Here is a 19,547-nt window from a genome sequence, read left to right on the forward strand (position 1 = left end):
CATAATGTATCTGTTCAAAACGACATTTTAAGTTACTTACTATAATTACTTACATTTGTCAAGAGTTATCAGTGTTTATGTCCAAGGCCATGTTATTACTAAATTACCTGTATGAGTTTAGTAGTATGTTTTTATAGTGTAGTTTAAATATTTGCTTGTTACTGCACATTTTTAAAGTGACATCCAGTCGGTTCTAGAGTTTGACTCCACAAACAGAAATGCACAAACTTTCAAGAGTTGAGTGAATGACTGGAAAAATGAAATTATGTTCACTCCTTAGATTATAGCTCCCCTCTCTGGTTTTGATGCAGCAGGATACAATGCTGTCTGATACGAGATGGTACAATGCTTAATATAAAAGTGTACAATCTGTTACAGTGCAGTTCCAATGACATGATACAGCACAATGCGGTATGATATGAAGTGAGGAGATAAAAGGAAATTACAAAATTTTACACTTATTTCATACCCTTTGCAAATTTTTAAATCCCGTTGCTGGTTATTTCATTATGCACCATTTAAAAAACATTTGAAAAATGACAAATTGACTATTCTTTCAAAGTGTGAAGGCCGGGAAACTCTATAAACCAAACAACATTCAACTTATTTATTTATTTATTTATTTTACTTTTAATCTTCTTCTGTGCTTTTTTTTTTTTTAACTTTGGAAGGAAACTGACACTTTCGGTTGTCTCAAGCTTAAGCTCTTATTACAAAAGAATTGCCTTCAGTACTACATTAATGCATTCTTATTTCTTTATCATCATCTGTTTAATCCCACTGGAAACAATGGTTGATGCAGTTTTCAATTTTTAACTTCTGGAATATCTTGAAGTGTTTGTTTGACTTTTGGTAGCTAATTTATATTTAAAAATGAAAATTTATGAAAATAATTATGATAATATAAAAATAAAAAAGCATAAATATGATGTACTAGGGAGGTCTATCAAATGTTTTTTCAGGGAAAAATTAGGGCTTAAACTGTTTTTTATTTCACAGTTTGACTCATGATCCATCCGTTAACATGACACAAGCTGAGTTAATGACCAATGCAGCAAGGGAAGCTATAAGTTGCTTAAACTATTGCAACTATTTTAATATACAGTTATTAGCTATTACCCAATATATGTAACATTTGACCATTAACACCACATTCACACACTGATGACAAAGGCTGCCTCAAAAGTGCCTATTAGTTTTATCTAGTTCCACTCACTCACTACTTGTAATGACATCTGAAGTATCTTAGGGTTCAGTGCCTTGCCCAAGGGCACTCTCACATGTGACTGTAGCTGGGATGAGACCCTTGAGCTTCCAATTAAAAGACAACTGACTCAAAAAATGCCCCCAAGACCACAAACAAAGTCAAAAAGATTAGTTACTCAAGAAACTTTGCATTCATGCGTTGAGTGACCAAGAACAGCCTCCTATATCAAAGTGTCTTATTAGAAAGACTGAATATCAACAAGGTTTCAACAGGTTGGCTGTGACACTCTGTAGCTTGTTGGAGAAAGAATGGGAGCATCATCTGAGAGATGGTGTGTGTGTGGAGGGGGGTACTGTCTCAGGTGCCCAGACTTAGTCCTGGGCTGAGCCTCTTATGCAGCCATCATCCAAGTATTAGTGAGAATGTGTGTGGATGTAGCCGTGTTGTTAGATTAAAGGCTTAAAGCGCGATGGTATTAGTGATGGCTACCGGGATCTGAACACCAGGGAGCTTGAGTGTTTTATGTGTGTGTGTTTATTGTGTGTGTGTTAGTCCAGAGATCACATCACAAGCCTGGTATCACTTTAATTCACTGATAAGTTCAAACATCAAAATTCACCAAAGTTTGAATGAGGCACAGATATAAAGAACACAATATGTACAATATAAAAGAAATATAAGTCAAAGCAATGAGAGAATGAGAAGAGATTAGAAAACAGGATGTAAATATAGGAACCATGCACTGAGGAGCACATCACAAAGAGTTTTTACATGTGGGTTCAGACCGTCAGTCTAACCTGGAGCAGTCAACAGACGTTTAATGAACAGAAGCTTCTCTAGAATATTACGGTACAGTAAATATAGTGATTTTAGTTCATTGTGCAACCAGCCTTTGCAGTTTCACATCAGTTCAGAGAAACACAAAGACAGAATTTAATAGTAATCGTACATCAAGGAAAGAACAAAACATAATTCTTATATAGAGTTCTTCTTGGCAGAACTTTAATTACACTTTGAATACATTGTGCCATCGTGTACAAAAAGCTCAATAATAATTTAATATTGGACGGAGAGAATGATATACAAGCAAAATTAAATCCACTGAACTGCCAAATTAATCTACGTAACACAGGAAAGTCTGTCTCAACAGTTCCTTAAATGGTTCCGGTAAATTGTTTAACTTTTTTTTTTTTTTGTACAATTTCCTGTATTTTCTCTAAGATTTTCCACCCTGATCGGATACAAAAACATTCCCAGATAGATGCAAACGTGACAGATCTTTGTTATTGATGCATTTAGGGGAACAAAGCATCCTCGCTCGCTGCCATGTCAAAAGATTTGCCTCTGGAATTTAAAAGCTGCAGGGCACGATGAATGAAAAAGTCCTTCAGAAACTTTGAATACCCCCACAAAGAAGCAACAGTTAATTTCCAGATGACAGAAATCATGTTTGATGTTCTAAAAACCATTGAGTGCAAATCTGTCACAAGATGCTCCTGAGAAAGAAACATGGTGAGTTTTTTTTGGGTATGACTGTAAGAAGCTCTTTGTAAAACATTGATAATAATTAAACAGTAATATAACTGTTCTTTCTTTAAAATTTTTGACCCCAGAGCAGCCATATTTAGTGTGGGAATACTGCTTTCTGTACACAAGATACTCAGAGCAATCAAGTATCACTTGACACTCTCAAAGTTCTCTCACTGTTTTAATTCATTTCATTTTAATCTGTGTTATATATCATCTAAAAGCTTCCTCAGATAGTATTAAGTATTTAGTTCAGTTTGGCTACTGCCTGGTAAAGTGTATTTGATCACTGAGGGGGATGTCAAAATTATTTAATGTATGACTTGTGGGGAAAATGTTCACAGCACATTTCAGACTGCAGCTATCTCAAGACAACACAATACACACAAAGGTGTGTGTACTTCAGCCCAATTCAGCTCTATGTTCATAGCAACTTTTTTTTCATGACAGTTTTTTAAGTAGTCCTCACTGGTCAGCTCTGCGATTTCACAAGTCAACTGACTAGTGAAGAATTTCAGAGAGGAAATTCCACTTTAATTCGATGGTATGGTCACGTTCTTCAATAAGTGCAGTCACAAGACTCTTATCACTGCAAACAAAGTGTGTCAGTCTACTAAAGAGCCTGTGTGTGTGTGTGTCCGCACATTAAAGCAGGAATGTGCCTCTCCCTACACACCATGTCATAGAGAATCCTTCAGTTGCTGTATCCTCTTTTTTAACAGCTATATCATGAATGAAAATAATGCAGAAGTTCCCCACACCAGCATTCACTTAATGACAGCGTAAATAAAATCCCCACTTGCAGTATATTTTTGTTCCTCTGCATGCATTTGTGCATCAGCACATGAACCAGATAAAAATGGCTCCTTTATCAGCCGACGGGGCAGCCAGGCAGTCTAAAGGCATCTGGTACAGGGCTGTCGAGCTTGCAGATAATTTTATAGATCCCTTTCTTCCAGCAGGGGTCACTGTCTCGTCCAGTCCAAATGGCGGAGTAAAACTCCCTCAGAGCCACTTCTGATATCTCGATGAACCTCTCAGGAACCTGAGCACAAAAATCTGAATGTTAGAAAACCTGCAAAAGTTTAAATGTATGAAACTCTGCTTATATTTGGATTAACACTCAGATGTATGTTATGATATATATTTCAGGCTCAAAAGAGGTGTGATCTCTCCACACAGCCCTCTGTCTGCATGTGAGCTGGTCAGTGTGTCACAGCCTCAACCTTTTCATATAATACTTCTATTCTGTTCAATAACTCCTCAAATAGCATACCAGTTCTAAGTTTAACAGAACTTAGATCTGTTCCCCCATGGTGGAAAAGTGTCAGTGTAAATTAAATGGGCAGATTGGTTCTATCTGAAACGCAGTAGGCTTAGTAGTGATCCCCTTAACAGATGCCAAACAGGACAGGACAAGGCAGCAGCAGTAGAGCTGATCATTGATGAAACCAATTCCGCTTCAGAGTAGGGTTAGGACTGGGGATGGGTACCGAATTAGGTACTTTTATAGGTACCGACCGAAATCTGTCAAAAGTACCAGGTACCGATTCACAAAAAAAACAAAAGGTACCATGTTTAGGTACCTAAATGCATCTTTGTGACTATGAGGGAGTCGAAGAGTAGGCGATTTTCCATGCTGGACATGAACACAGCGTTACAAGGTTATATATTAAAGAATATATACGTCAAACTGAAAAACAAAAATAAAAAAATATAATACAAAAAGTATACTATTAAACTTTTTTTTTTTTTTTACCAAATTAGCACAAAAAAGTATCAAAAATTGGTACCGTTGAGTACCGGTACCGATTGCCAGGTACCGGGCATCGGTACCGTATCGTTTTTTTATGTGAAAGGTACCCATTCCTAGTTAGGACCCCCCACTTAATTTAAATAAACACTATTCCTCTGACAAAATTAACACATAAATTAATAACTAAATAGACGGATAAATAAATAAATAATTATAAAAAAGATATATTAATAAATATCAAAATACGGTTAAAAATTATTGATGTATTTTTTTGTGCATTTGTTTATTTGGTCAAGTATTTATTTAATTGTTTGGTCATATATTTCTGCATTTATTTTTCTTTCACTTATGTTTTTATTCCTGATATTGTCACTTTTGGTCCCCCAAAGTATAATGCCCATGGCAATATCATGCAGATTTTGGAAACTAGTGATAGGCTTTAAGTTAATGGCACTTAAGCTCTTTAGCCTGTTAAATATCAGTACATTGGGACTGACAGCCAACAAAGGCATAAAGAATTTTAATTCATTTTGACATTAATGTGATATAAGGCTGGGGCTTTGTGTACAGTAAATATGCAGCGCTACATCCCAAAAGTGGTTACACCTTGCACACAGCTTTTCAAACTGAGTCAGTCTCTCTGATGGAGCTCTATACATTGTCTTGTGGACCCATCAAAGCCTTTCTATAACGGCCACCATTAAATGAAAAGATAGAATATACTACTTTCACAATATTCTATGTGGTACACAAACATACGGCCTTGGAATGCTTTTCATTTCACTGTTCAGACAGGCTGCCATTATAAATATATTAGAGTTTATTAGACTCAAGGTCTCCTGCTGAAGGGAAATTCAAGAATTATGCTCCCCTCACACTATAGGTACACAATCATCCCACCAAGGACTGTATCAAGCTGAATGCTTAGCTGATAATAGGGATGCTCTATGGATAGTGTCCTTACCTGGTAGACATTACTCTTATTGTAGTGCATGTTCAGTATGCGGTAAAGCTCTGTGTCGCGGCCCACTCGCAGCTGATTCTCTCTGCCCAGCCGAGGTGCACCTTCCCTGGGTAATACAGACAGAGAAGCATGCTCCTTCATTTTATAGCTCAGAAAAGAGTTAGCTCTGTTAAACTCAGTTAATTATCTAATTTAACAAACATGTCAGCTTTGGTCAAAACTACTTTAAACATTCTCTTCTCCACAAACCCATTTAACATTTTTAAGTGTTGCAGCAAATGACTTAAACCTGAACCACTGCCAAGTTAAACCAACCGGGTGAGAGCCTCTCGGACAGCCTGTCGAGCAAAGCGCTCCATCTGGATGTAGAAGAACTCTCTGAAGTTGCTGAACCATTTAATCATCTGGGAGGTCACACAGCGGTTAAACTAGATGACAGACAGAAACAGCAGAACAGCAGGTGAGCAGGTGAGGACAGCAAGTGAGGAGCACTTATTAGATTATTTCTTATTGTTAGATTTTCAAAGAACTTGTCATCTAGCAGCTAAAAGAAAGAGAATTTGTTGTGAGCCCTACCCAGGGCTTTTATTGGTCAATAAGAACTCTTTAATATAACACCTACAGTTTCACAATTAAGGTTTAAGACTTTAATGAGATCATCCCTTCACACCTGTTTGATGTGTATTCCATTATGAAAAGATCTGTTTAGTGCTATTTTTTTAATTTACAAGTGGCAAATGATGACACTGTGTTTTTGTAGTTAAGTACTGTCATAAAGTACCATTATATCATCAATGCACAAGTAAACCTGACTATCAGTATTTTTTGAACACACAGTAAATGTCCTCTCTATGTATGTTTTTCTCTCTCCTTGCCTCTCTGGCTGTCTGAGAGAGACAGATGGAGAAGGAAAATAACCATTATTACTTATGGCCTATTAAATGGTATTGTAGTCAAATCAAATCTCATTAAACTGAGCAGGTCATGTGTTATGGAATAAATACTGAATTAAAATGTGCAACAAAAAAAACTTCCCATGAAGGTTAAAATGATAAATGAATAAATAAAAAAATAAATACTTCAAAAAATTTAAAAAAGCAAACTTTGCAGTGCACAGATCTACACGTCTAGGTGCCAGCTCGTTAGTCCTACGAGTCTCGTCGTAGGATCCAGTGGTGTCTTAGCAACACACAGTCTTTGTCAGACAGGGCCGGTTAGCTCAGTTGGTTAGAGCGTGGTGCTAATAACGCCAAGGTCGCGGGTTCGATCCCCGTACGGGCCACGTGCAGTTTTAGATTGACTTCCTGTGTCTGTTTCATGCAAAATTTGTTTCTGAAGGTCAGAAAATGAGTACTTCTAGAGCCGCCCAGTGTGGTGATGTTAGCATGGGATATAATCTGTATCGTACTGATCAATGCAGACACATAAGCATATACCACGAAAAGATCCAACAGTTGATGAATGATTGAAACATCATCCACTTGCTTACGCCTCACAGGGATCTGTTCCACCTTCCACGTTCATGTCCCTCCAGTGCATAGACCGTTTAGAGGGATTATTCATTTATCAACAACGCCGGATGCGCGCGCAACTTGGGTGCAGAAGCACTGCGGAGTATAATGGTTTGTCAACTGACTGGAGGAGTTAACCACCAAAAAATGCAATTTCAAACTAAATATCATCACTTATACTGATAGTAAACGGCTCCCAGGTTTGAGATAGCAGTGAGTGGACAGACGAGATCAGCAAGTGGACAGATATTAGGTGGACAGACAAGAAATCCGGCATGTACCCAGAGAAGAATTCAAACACAAAACTGTCACTCATGACTGCATTATCCGTGGACACTTTCCAGACTGTGAGATAAAAGGACATAAATGTGTGTCAATAAATCAGAAACCCTCCCAGACCAAAAAACCCACACAGACTGCTGTGTCTGAGACCCGGTTCACAATAAAAGAACCAGAAAACTACATCCAGATAACTGCTCCAGATCAGATAAAGATGGCACATTTATTCACCCACAGACATCGCTAGTGTTTCACTGTTAAGTGTGACCCTGTTAACTGGTGACTCTCTGCCGTCACTGAAACTGTCAGCTGAGAGTCACCAGTTAGCAGGGTCGCTATTAACTCCAAAACACCGGTTGCTCTATGACGGTCAATACTCAATAGACGTAGCCTCTCTTGTATAGTATCGTTTCTAAAAACTGACCACAGAACAACCGTACATTTTTATGCTAATAAAAGGCTGAATTTGGTGTTTAGAAACAGCTAACTCATCTGAATGAATGTACTTAAATGCTGTTTCAGCGGTCCAGATGCGTGCGCTTATGATGGCGTAGACTGATAATCCCTCTCTAAAACGTGTGGCCGGGTAACTACCCAAATTGTGACGTCAGTGTAAACACTATTGAAAAAGCAAAGTTCTGTCATGAAGACACAAACGACCTAATATATGTTCCAATGGTCCAATTACAGCTATTTGTTTTAATTCATGCACATAGTTACCTTTTCAAGGCCGGTTAGCTCAGTTGGTTAGAGCGTGGTGCTAATAACGCCAAGGTCGCGGGTTCGATCCCCGTACGGGCCATCAACTGTTTTGAGTTTAGTAGCCTATAAGCTCCTGTTTGATAATTCCAGGTTAACAGCCATTCTTAGTGTTCAGTGACAACAGCTTAATACCATTAGGTTTTTATCCTAATAACTATTGTACTTTTTACCCCCTAGATAAGCAGTGGCTGTGCTGTATCAAAATTGTTTCAAACTCCAAGTTGTCTTCTACACCTTTTCCATACTTGGTCATTAATTCGCCCTTTCTCTCTTCATATATATTTTAGGGCTGTCATTTTAACGCGTTAATTAGATTAATTAATTACACCGCAAATTAATGTGTTATAAAAATTAACGCAGATTACTCTGAATCCCAAACCTGCGGGGCGTTCAAAGAAGCACTTATTTTCAAATGTTTGGCATTTACAAACCGTTTGTCCTACTTGGAAAAAATGGTGTTCTCGTAAGATTTTCATATTTCCGACGGTCCCTGAATGTATCACACTTGACTTCAGCAACATGCTTTAAACGAGGGAGGGAAGCGAGAGTGATTTGTGACTGGCGTCCACATCTTGTTTATTCACGTCCTTTTTGAAAATCTGCAGAAAATCAACCGTTTGCTCTAGCTCAATTCTGTAAAAAACAGATAATTCTACACTCTTTACTGCTTAAAAAAACCCTGAATTATCGATATATGTCCTGTATTTAAATCTAAAGAATTCATTGAAAATTTCCTTCCATCTTCCTGGTGTCATGTTTCAGCTTGAGGCTGCTCTGCACCAATCAGCAACAGTTTGTGTGTTCAGAGCATGTAAAACTGAAAATACTTCACTTTCTTTGATCCAAGACTTGAATTAAGTGTTTTGTACATAGTTCCTCACAGTTTTTAGCCTTTAGCCCTGGTTCTCCTGACCTCATAGAAGTATAGAAGTTCATATTGCAGTGAAAATTGAGTCCACATCCAGTAAAAATGTGATAGAAGCAAAAACCGTCCTAAAAATCAAATCAGCTTATCTTAGGTGCAGGAATGTGTAGATTTTGTAAAGATAGAACCATAAAACTTTTTTCATTTGTTCCTTATGCCTCAGGGTACCTAAAAATGTGTCGTATATGTTCCCACCTTATTTTAAAATGTTTTTTAATGTCTTTTAATGTAATTTCAATGTCCTGGAATTCAAATTCTTTATTTTGGGACCTTAAGCAGATATGAGATTAAAATGCGATTAATTAGATTAATTAATTACAAATCCTGTAATAAATTAGATTAATTTTTTTAATCGCCTGACAGCACTAATATATTTATATAGATAGTTTGGAAAAAAACAAATGTAGTCAAAGAGAAAGTGCCAGATATACATGACTTTCCTTTTTAACAGTAAAATTCAGAATATGTCTTTGAATTATACATTGCTGATGGTGAGACAGCACTATGAAGGGATACACACACCTTGACATCAGGGAAGTAAGTCTTGAGTGTATTGGAGCTGGGATAGCGCGTGTAGAAGAACATGAGCTTGGCTTTTTTAAGGTGGCAGGGAGACAGGCCCTCCTGGGTGTATACATGAAACCAGTTAAGGTAAAAAATGCTACAAGTAAAAACACGCTGTGATCCTCTCTCCCTCTCACACTTTAGTCAAAAGGATATTCCTCCAGCAGTCAGGTACAGCTCTCCATCCATCCCTCCTCCTCCTCTTATCCCTCCGTCTCCCCTCATCCCTCGTTCCCTTTCTCTCCCACCGTGAGCATGACGTGCCAGGGAGGGGTCCAGGTGTCCGAGCAAGGGGAGCGGTGGGAAAGATGGGTGAGATGAAGGGTGAGACGAGAACTCTAAGAAGGGGTCAGCGCTCAAGTAGTCCTTCCGGGACGGGGGGAGGTGGGGGAGCTGAGGGTGGTGGAGGGAGCGGGAGAAGAGCTGCTGCATGGAGTAGTGCAGGAGGGGGAGAGGGAGAGGGTGTGGAGGCGGGGGTGGAGGTGGTGGAGGGAAGGAAGTTGAGGAGGAAGAAGAGGAGGATGAGGATGGGTGGAAAGAAGAGGAAGAACAGGGGTCCTTGGGTTGTGAGGCTGCAGGTAAGAGGGGAGGGTGTGAAAGAGGAGGAGGGCGAGGTAGAGAGGGGTGATGAAGGGAGAGGTTTGGGTGGGACGGGTTTAAATGAGTAGAAAGAGGTGGGCCGAGGAGTGGGTGGGCTTTTCGGATGTCAGGTGACCTCTGCACAGCCAATGGCATCCCCAGATCTGATGGTTCAGAGCAATGTGGAGGCAGAGTGCTCCCATTACTCGTTTTCTGGAGCTGTTTCTCTTTTTCCTCGTCTTGTTCTCCTCTTTTTTCGTCCTTCCCTCTCATTTTGTCCTCCTCTCTGGCTAAGAGTCCCATCCACATCCCCCTCTCCCTTTCTCCTTCATTCCCTGTATCAGACGGCAGGAAAGAAATGGCAGCAGGAGGAGAGGAAGGAGTGATATCTGTCATCTCAGTGTACAGGCGAAGAACTCGATCGATGACTCGAGCCACAGCGCTGCCCAGCTCCAGCTTCAGCGCCTGAGCAAACTTTTGCCCTCCCTCCTCACTCTCCTCTTCCAGTCCTCCTGACCAGTCTCCCCTCACCAGCCCCCCACAGTCCAACCATAACCCCGCTCCCTCCATCACACCCTCCAAGTGCAAACCCCCTCCTCTCCCTCTTTCAATCCTCCTCTCCCTGTCTTTTTGTCTCTCTTCTCTGCGTTTGTGAAAACTGTCAAAAGGTGAAACAGAAAGCAGGGAGAAAGTTTCCTTCTCTATGTCTCCAGTGTCAATATCCTCATCATCATATAACCCCTCTGTGATCTCCTCCTCCCCTAACAACCCCACATCTCCCTCCCTCCCTTCTCCCTCTTTGTACCTGCTCCTCTTTTTCTTCTCCTCCTCTGCCATGTTCTTTTCCCCAAAAGCCCTCCACACCTTCTCCTGCAGGGCCTGCAGTCTCTCTCTTGCTTCCTCAAGCTGTTCTTTCAGTTCTTCCCTCTCTCTCCTCTTCCCTTCCTTTCCTCCCTCACGCCTCCTGCCTCCCTCCTCTGCCTCTCCATCTCTCGGTCGACTCTCCAGCTTCATCCTCTTCATTTTTAAGACGTCTTGCCCCCACTCCGCTGCAAGGGCTACATCACTGTGCCTCTTTTTCACCAGCCTTTCTTCTCCATCTAATACTCCTGCATCTTCTCCTTCTATGTCTCGCCCCACCTGCCCGTCCCCATCTCCCCTGTCTTCCTCTAAGTTTGTGTCCTCCAGGTGTCTGTGTGAGCTCAGGTTAGGGTTTAGCAGCCCTCCGATTCGCCTCGGGGCTCCGCCTGGCTGGAGGAGGTGGTGGATGAGGGGGAAGCCAGGTTGCCTAAAGGCTGGAGGTGGACGACCTGCGCTGGGTTGAGGGTGAACTCCAGGGAGGTCTGTGGAGCTGTGAGTGGGAGCGAATGCACGGATCTGTGGAGTCGACTCGTTGAAAAGATCGGTAGGGGAATCCATCACTGGAGAGAGATACAGACGAAAAGAGATGAAACAGAATCCCTGATGGATGTTTTGCATATTCAACAGGTGGATAAGAGAGGACAGAGCAGGTTCCATGATTTACATTTCATTCCAAACTTCAAGCATTTCCATCTTTCTTAGCAAACATGACTACAAAATTTCTGCTTCCTCTTAAAGCAGCTATGGTAAGAAAACAATGCCACAGCGCTCAGAGCTCAAACTGACCATACATTCAAAAAATGAAAAGCAAAGTGTTCTGTTAAAAAAATAAAAACACCTTAGTTTTGAATAATTTACAGATGAGTGAAAGGCAAGGTCAGTCAGTTAAACTGATTAAAGTCAATCAAAGTAACCAATGTTTTTCATGAAAAATCTGATACTGCACAAAAAGCTCCTACAAATATGATTTCATCAGTCTACTACACTGGAAAGAAATGAATTTTGAAATGACTTTAGACAAACTGACCCAATAATATTTTAAACATACTTTGAGATTTTATTTCAAAATGAATAATTTATTTCACCAGTACACTCTCATAACTTCGGAGGAGGTGAATCATTAAACACTTATCATGCTTTAGTGGTCACACCATTTGACAATTAATTGGAACTAATTTTTTAATTGGTTAAAAATGGTAGAAATTTCACATAAAATACTATTACACCAACCAAAACAAAGACTACACATTTACACAAACATCTAAAATTTTGTTTTAACAAGTTTAAAGCATATTTTTGATACCAACCTTATTTGCCATGGTCCCAGATATTTTAAAATTTACATGAACCAATGAAATAGACCTTGCGAAAACTGATGTTGATGTCATCCTGAAACGATATATACCCCTGAATTGTTGCTGTTCTTTTGAATTAGAAATAAATGTTCTTTTGAACCAAAAATAAATAAATAAATAAATATATATATATATATATATATATATATATATATATATATATATATATATATATATATATATATATATATATATATATATATATGTGTATATATATATATATATATATATATATATATATATGTATTTATATATATTGGAAAATACAGTTTCTTTGATATTTAATTACAAATATAATACTAGGGCTGAACAATAAATCAAATTTAAACCAACATCACAATGTAATAGAATACAATTTTCAAATCGCAAAGGCTGCAATTTAAAACACAAAACAACATTTTTTTTATTATTATTTTATGTGAGATCCATAGACGAGAGGATTCATATTTATTTCTTAATTCATTGTTCATAGCAGGCCTGTTGTTCTGCAGTGCTTTGTTCATTTCTCTGATTTTATTTAAGGTAATTAATGATCATTTTATTACAGGTTTATAAGGCCTAAAGTTAAATCAATCGCTCAATATTCTGCTGTGATTGTAATAGTTAAATAAAGGTATATGTTATATGTAAACATGACATGTAGGTCTGGCAAACAGGAAAAAATTGTTTGAGTGTTACACTATCCTTTGTTGTGTTGGTCATACTATTATTGCTTGTGTTAAGTGAATAATGTAGAAGATTAACATAACCTCCAAAAAAATTGCATGCCAAATTGAAATCGCAATATTGGTAAAAAAAATTGCAATTAGATTATTTTTAACATCGTTCAGTCCTATATAATACGAAGAATTCTGTACATCTTTCTCTATATGTTGCATCACACATATAAAAGGTTATCTATGTACAAATAAACAGAGTTTTTAAAGGGAGTTTACATTTAGATTGCGTCTCCCAGAGATGGGAAAGCAGATGGACTGATTTTCTCTTCTCTTTTTGGGGTAATAAATTCAATCCACATATTCCAGGTGAGATAAAATTTGTTTTACTGAATCCTCAGAATGTAGATCACCTTTTCCATTTCAAGCCCTGGCCTCTTTTTGGTTTTCTGCTAGGAACACGACATACCTAATTAGATACAATAAAGGGAACACTTGTGAAATTTGTTCAGAGGTGTCAGCATTGGTATTTATGTCACTGGCTCAGAGTTATAACTCAAGTATTACTCAAGTGAACAGAAGATGTGGTTGAAGTTGACTTGATGGTTTTGAAGCTTTGTTTCTCCTGTTAAAACTGATGCGCAATACTTTATTCATGCATGATAAGTGCTTTGTTTTATGCTGAGTGACCTCAAAGTAGTAGGGTTTAAAGGGTTAAAGATTTCTGAGATTATTCTGAACCAGTGGTCCCTTGTACGTGGTAGCAGACTGAGCCACTTTTGAGCGATGGACTTCTAACTCCTCTCTTTTCTGGGAACAATGTAACTTAGTCTAAAGACCCTCAAAATTCAGAAGTATTTTCTGTATATTTTAAGTTTTTTTATGTATATCCCCCCCAGAACAAACTCAGTTAGGGGCAGCTCCAGAAGACATCTGCCTCATTTGAACCACACTGTGTCGAACATGTTGGACTTGGATTCTTGTATTTTTTCCTGATAAGTTGTTGTAAGGTATCTAATAATATTTTTTCTAGAATTGCATCCTCCAGTTCACAGAGGTTGTTGAAGAACCATCAGAAGAATTTTTTCCAGTTCAGAGATAGATTTTTTTTTGGCACTGAACTTTACAGGGCTCTCAATATTTTATAGAACTTATATTTTTCTGTTGAAAAACCTGAAAGTTTATACTTCTAATTGAAAAAGTGACGTTACTGTAGATACCTAAAAAAAAAATCCTGTTGTAGGCTATATTTGTTGTTCGGACTTTTAAATTTTTCTGTTTTTTTTTCTTTGCGTAAATAAAGGTAGGTTGTCAGTCCTTTCCCTACCCAGGATTCAAGTTTTTTATCTCTGTTATTCAAGGAAAAATCTGTTTCTTTAAATTTTCTGTCACTTTCAGCGATACGGGATGAGCAGGCGAAGCCTTATGAAGTTTTGGAGCTCTCTTTCAGCTGATGCCAAAAAAAGACTTGATGCTTTGAAGCTCCAGACTCAGCAAACACCTCAGTGACACCTGGCTGCCTGTTTAACTACCTCTGCAGAATGTACAGAGCTTTAGCTCTGTGCAAGTAGCCTATGCACAGTCCATATGTAGTCTGGTGGGATGTTACTGAATATTCTGTTTTGTTTGTGCACTTGACAGAAAATGTGAATGTACACATGATTCATTTCAGTGCCATAATAAATACACTGTGAGATGAAAGCTGGGCGCTGTATAAAGACGGCCCCTGGGCATGACTGGGTGAAGCATTGTCACCTGATGTCATCTTCTTCATAAAGGCTTTGCTTTCTTTTCCTGGAGCTGTGTGCTTCTCTGGAGTAACACAAGCTTTGGTAACATAGTATTCTCTATTGATAGGGGAATCAAATATTCAATTTGCCTTATTTTAATTGTGTTAAAGTGAAGAAAGATGTTTTGGGTTAACATTTGTGACTGCATCATGTTAGAGAATGAACAGATACACATCATGATGTCACCTATAACATGGTCTGCTTACCTGGACAGCAGAACAGTCGACAGATCTGTTACAGGAGCTGAGCCACTCGCACTTTTATAGTAACAAGAACGAACTGCAATGTTGTTGGAAAGAGCTGCAAAAAAGCACATACAGTGACAGAGCTGAAGACAATGAGTTAAGCTAAACCAGGGGTGGGCAAACTTTTTGATTCGTGGCCCACAATGGGTTCTAACATTTGACAAAGGGGCCGGACCAGGAGCAGATGGATGGAGTGCTTTGGTAACTATCAGGGTATCATTCGTTCATTCCATATCCGTTATAGAATCCCCATTCGGAAAACAGATAACGACTTGTTATTTGATTTTTTTGTTTTCAAATCAAAAATCAGAAAACAAGTAACGGTCTATTTTTCGCTGTTTTGATTTTGTTTTGAAATTAAAATAAGAATATGAGAGAATAGAATTATAATGGGATTTTTAACCCGTGTATGGTTCGTTCTTTCGTTATTCTGTTTCAAAACAAAATAATAATAAAAAAAAAAAACAACTAAAAATCGGACTTCTTTTTTTGTTATTCTGTTGTAAAACCAAAACGGAAAAACGGAATTACAGAAAAACATGTTTTTTCTGTCCTGGTTTTAAAAATGAAAAAAACAAAAAATAATAAAAGATTGTGTCAAAATTGTTTGTGTGATATTTTGATATTAAATGTGAACGTCTCTATATCAAAATTAGACAAATAACTCACATTGAAGATTTATAGCTACAGACATGTTCCTAAGCTTTTTTTTTTAATAAGTAACAGATCGCTGACGATCCACTCCATGTTATCCGCACGCATATGCGCACTTCCATGTGTTTCAATGAGTTTTGTTTTGTCCACTTTCCTTTTCTTTGGTCCGTTCATCTTTACAGGAGGGCTAATGGGTCATAGGGTAAAGTGCAAACGTGGAGTAATAGGCCTACGCTTCACCTCAACAAAGCCAATGTCTCTACAGTGCGCCATCTAGTGGGAAAACATCAGAATTGCAGGGAAAATAAAACATTAACAAGGTTTATTCATTTAATTTTTTCAAGTTCGGCGGGCCGGATTAAAACGTTTAATGGGGGCATGTGGCCCCCTGGGCCGTAGTTTGCCCATGCCTGAGCTAAACTATTAGTCTTACAGTGGTAATGAGAGAAAACAGAACACTGCACGGACCAGAACCACAGCAGAGATACAGAGAGACAGAGAGTGAGGGTGTTGATGCAGGCCAACAGATTGGGGACTAGGCTATGTGCTGGTCCTGCAGTAGGTTAACATCTGGCTCATGATCTTTGTCACATATTCGTTTTTCCTGTTCCTTTTAACTGTGTTTGCCGTCTAGGAAGGTGTAAATGCAACAGGAGATGAGTGCATCCTGGCATTGGTTTTGGCATGGAGTCAAATCATAAACCATGGACAGTTTTTCTGAGGAGTTATATGCGTATTAATGGACAGGAGGTCATTTTATTATCACTATCTGGGCAGTGTCTCTACAATACCTGGAAATGCCTGAAAACAAATGATAGCACATGTTTCAAATGCAAATTACAGATGATCTCTTGCTTTTATGAAGACCAAATCATACGTCCCCATGCTTTTTTGTCAGTATGTAATCTCCTCCTGCTCTCGACAACCCTTTCCCCTTTTCCTTCCTCTCTCCTCTTTCATCCTCTCTTCCTCCCCTCTCTCTGTTATCAGTTCAGGCAGCTTGTTAAGCACTGTTTGATCAGAGTGTTTACCGTCAAACACACTCACACACACATACACACACACTTACACAAAAGCGAAAGAGGCTTGAGAGAGGGCTAACAATGGTCAATGGTCCTTGGGGAGCGAAATGGAGTGAGAGTAGCATATACGTATGTGGCTATGTGTGTGTTTCTCTGTGTGTGCATATGCGAGAGTGTGTGAACAGTCGTCCTACTTAGCTTTGATAACACCCCTAATCCACTTCAGATGGATACACTGCCACTCGCTGAACAGAGAGATGGAGGGATGATAAATGGACAGATGAACTGGCAGACTAAAAGAGGTGTGTTAGGTAGACAAAAAGTGTGAGTGCACGTAGTGTTTTAGATTTTTTGTGCTGACAAACTACTTGACTGTCAGAGGAAAGAATGTGAAAAAATCAACAACATCAGATAGATAGATAGATAGATAGATAGATAGATAGATAGATAGATAGATAGATAGATAGATAGATAGATAGATAGATGATATTTAGACCAGTCCATAGGTCTCCTGTGCAACATGAAGAGAATAATCCTACTATAAATAGCTTAATATCAATTATTCAAATGCTCTCTCTTCTCCACTATAATACAGCGCAGATGGCAGGCCAGCCAATGCGCTTATACCAGGGACAGATTAGCTTTTCAAAGCCAGCAGAAAGCTGGACAAAATATGAACACTAAGCAATGAAAATGTAAGCTGTTAACCACTAGATTAGACTTAAGAATGGTACTCTCTGGCTGCTGTAGCTGTCACCGTGGATAAAATTAAAAGAGGGGGAAGTGTACGACTAATAAAGCCCACACGACTCATTGGTTTAACATCATGATTGCCAATGAAACTACAGAAGGTAACCTGGTGTAACCTGGGTGGATACAAAACGTGCATCCAAATAAAAAGAAAAAAATAGGAAAAAAATCAACAAGTTTGCTAGGTATGACATTTTGGCATGGAGCCCCTTTTTGTATTTATGAAATTGGCATCTGATGAAAAAAAAAATGCATTTCAAAATGATAAATCAGTAAATACAGGTGAATGGGGTCAGTGTTGGAAGCCTTTATATTTCTTTTAGCCCATTATTTATTTTTACTAATTATTATTCCAAAAAAAATTTAGAATTTGAGTCATACTAATTGTAATTTTTTTTTTTTTTTTTCACTATTTATAATTTTTCAATATAAAATCTATCTATCTATCTATCTATCTATCTATCTATCTATCTATCTATCTATCTATCTATCTATCTATGTTGAAATACTGTTCATCTAATATATAAATTCAGTCATTAGTAGCTTATGTATGAAGCCGCCGCGAGACAACATCTGCCGGTTCTGCCACGCGAGAGGAATCCGCTTTGCCCACTCTGACGCACGAGCCGTCAGTTTGTGTGTGAGCGCGCGTGCCCGCGGTGCGTCCTGTGACTAATTGGCAGCGGTAGACTAATGTCGCAGTATGAAAAGAAAATAAACACTTGGAGAGACCAGTGGGCTACGGCAGACACTGACCTTCGCTGGATATTTGACAGGAAAGGAAAATTCTGCGACACCGTGTGAGGAAGAAGTTTAAAATAAACTCACTCTCAGTCACAGAGGACAGCTCCAGCGGTGTCTGTTCACCGAAGCTTCCCACTCCAGTGTCCGTCCCTGTGTGCTCCGCCTCGGTCAACAGTGATAAGCTGGCATCGGGAGGGCCTCGGACATCAGTGCGGGTCTGGAGATACCAGCCACCGGCGGGTCTCCGGCTAGTTCCCGTTCACTCTCCTCTATTTTTGTCCTTTGTTCCGAAACTCTCAGTTTTTCTACTCACACTCATCAACCGCCTCCTCTTTACTCTAGTTGTGTCACTGTGCAGGTTTTTTCCCTCCCTCGCCAGTCCATCTATCTCTGGCTGGCATCATCCTCACGCACTGCTCCCGGTGTGGAGTGGCGCGCGGTGGGCGGGCGGGCTCGAGAGCTGGCCACTTGACGGCCCGGTCCCTCCCATGTTGGCATGACCCCCAGTACGTGTACTTAAACACACTCGTAGGCTACACTTGTGCACACAAACACACAAGCACACTCATAGACACACGAGTAAAAGATGCTGGTTTCCGTTTGAAGCACTGGTGAATTCTTTCGCATCAAAGCAATTTGCTGTTTGCCTGTTGATAGCAACAGTTTGTGGGGTGCTACATTATTTGGTACTCAGTGATTCACACAGATAAGCTATATGGGAAAGTGCATTGCCTATAAACAAATTAATTCCCATTTATCTAAAGATATTATTCTCTGTTTAGTGTAGTCAGGTGTTCAGTTTTATCTCACCACTGAAAGATTATCTAAGCTTAGAACAATAGAACTGACTCTTATCATCATGCAGTTTGTCAAAATCTTTTTTTGTATCATTGTTTTCTGTCAAAATGAAATGTAATTTTTGAACAAGGTGAACAGCAATTTACACCTGACATTGTTGCAGAAAATGGGCCATATTTTTCCACAGCAGGGGAAAAATACCTCTTATTTGACAGCATGCCTGGAGCATCAAAGCTTTTTTAGTGAAGTCTCATTGTAATGAACTGTCATGACTGACCTCAAGCCTTGTTATGCTAATCATTTGGAACATCAGTTTCCAGGAAAAGCTGACAGCTAGATGCCTGACCTTGAGCAGCACTTTGTTACCTGTTGCTGGGAATCTTGCCCAGAGTGTCTCACCATCAGACCAAGGCCAGTTTGCACTCCTCACTTTATTCTGGTGCTCTCCTCGTCTCTCTTTTTAAAGACAAATTATTTTCAACCATCCAAAGCATCACCTGTATAACCTCCTTCCCATCCCCTCTCTAACTCTGCCTCATCTCATCTCTGCCTGTCTCTACTTCTGATTAAAAATGGTTAGGCACTGACTGAAAGGTCG

At 39.1% G+C, this 19,547-nt stretch overlaps 1 protein-coding gene and 2 non-coding genes across 3 annotated transcripts; 2 read left to right on the forward strand and 1 right to left on the reverse strand.

The window, feature by feature from the left end:
* Positions 1–1,768: 1,768 nt before the first annotated feature.
* prox3 (prospero homeobox 3) lies at positions 1,769–18,612 on the reverse strand. Its single transcript, XM_074662209.1, has 7 exons — positions 18,236–18,612; positions 14,943–15,036; positions 9,651–11,495; positions 9,454–9,560; positions 5,770–5,882; positions 5,455–5,560; positions 1,769–3,779 (listed from the first exon to the last, which is right to left on the reverse strand). Exons 3-7 carry the CDS (start codon positions 11,491–11,493, stop codon positions 3,606–3,608), a joined length of 2,343 nt encoding a protein of 780 aa, XP_074518310.1. The 5' UTR covers positions 11,494–11,495; positions 14,943–15,036; positions 18,236–18,612; the 3' UTR covers positions 1,769–3,605.
* Positions 6,663–6,736, forward strand: trnai-aau (transfer RNA isoleucine (anticodon AAU)). The gene has a single exon. It is a non-coding gene; the product is annotated as a tRNA-Ile (tRNA).
* Positions 7,973–8,046, forward strand: trnai-aau (transfer RNA isoleucine (anticodon AAU)). Its single transcript has one exon. It is a non-coding gene; the product is annotated as a tRNA-Ile (tRNA).
* Positions 18,613–19,547: the final 935 nt, after the last annotated feature.

The sequence above is a fragment of the Halichoeres trimaculatus genome, unplaced genomic scaffold (assembly GCF_033239565.1).
Source record: "Halichoeres trimaculatus isolate MK-OKI-2021-1 unplaced genomic scaffold, fHalTri1.1 fHalTri1_scaffold_22, whole genome shotgun sequence".
Classification (NCBI taxonomy): domain Eukaryota; kingdom Metazoa; phylum Chordata; class Actinopteri; order Labriformes; family Labridae; genus Halichoeres; species Halichoeres trimaculatus.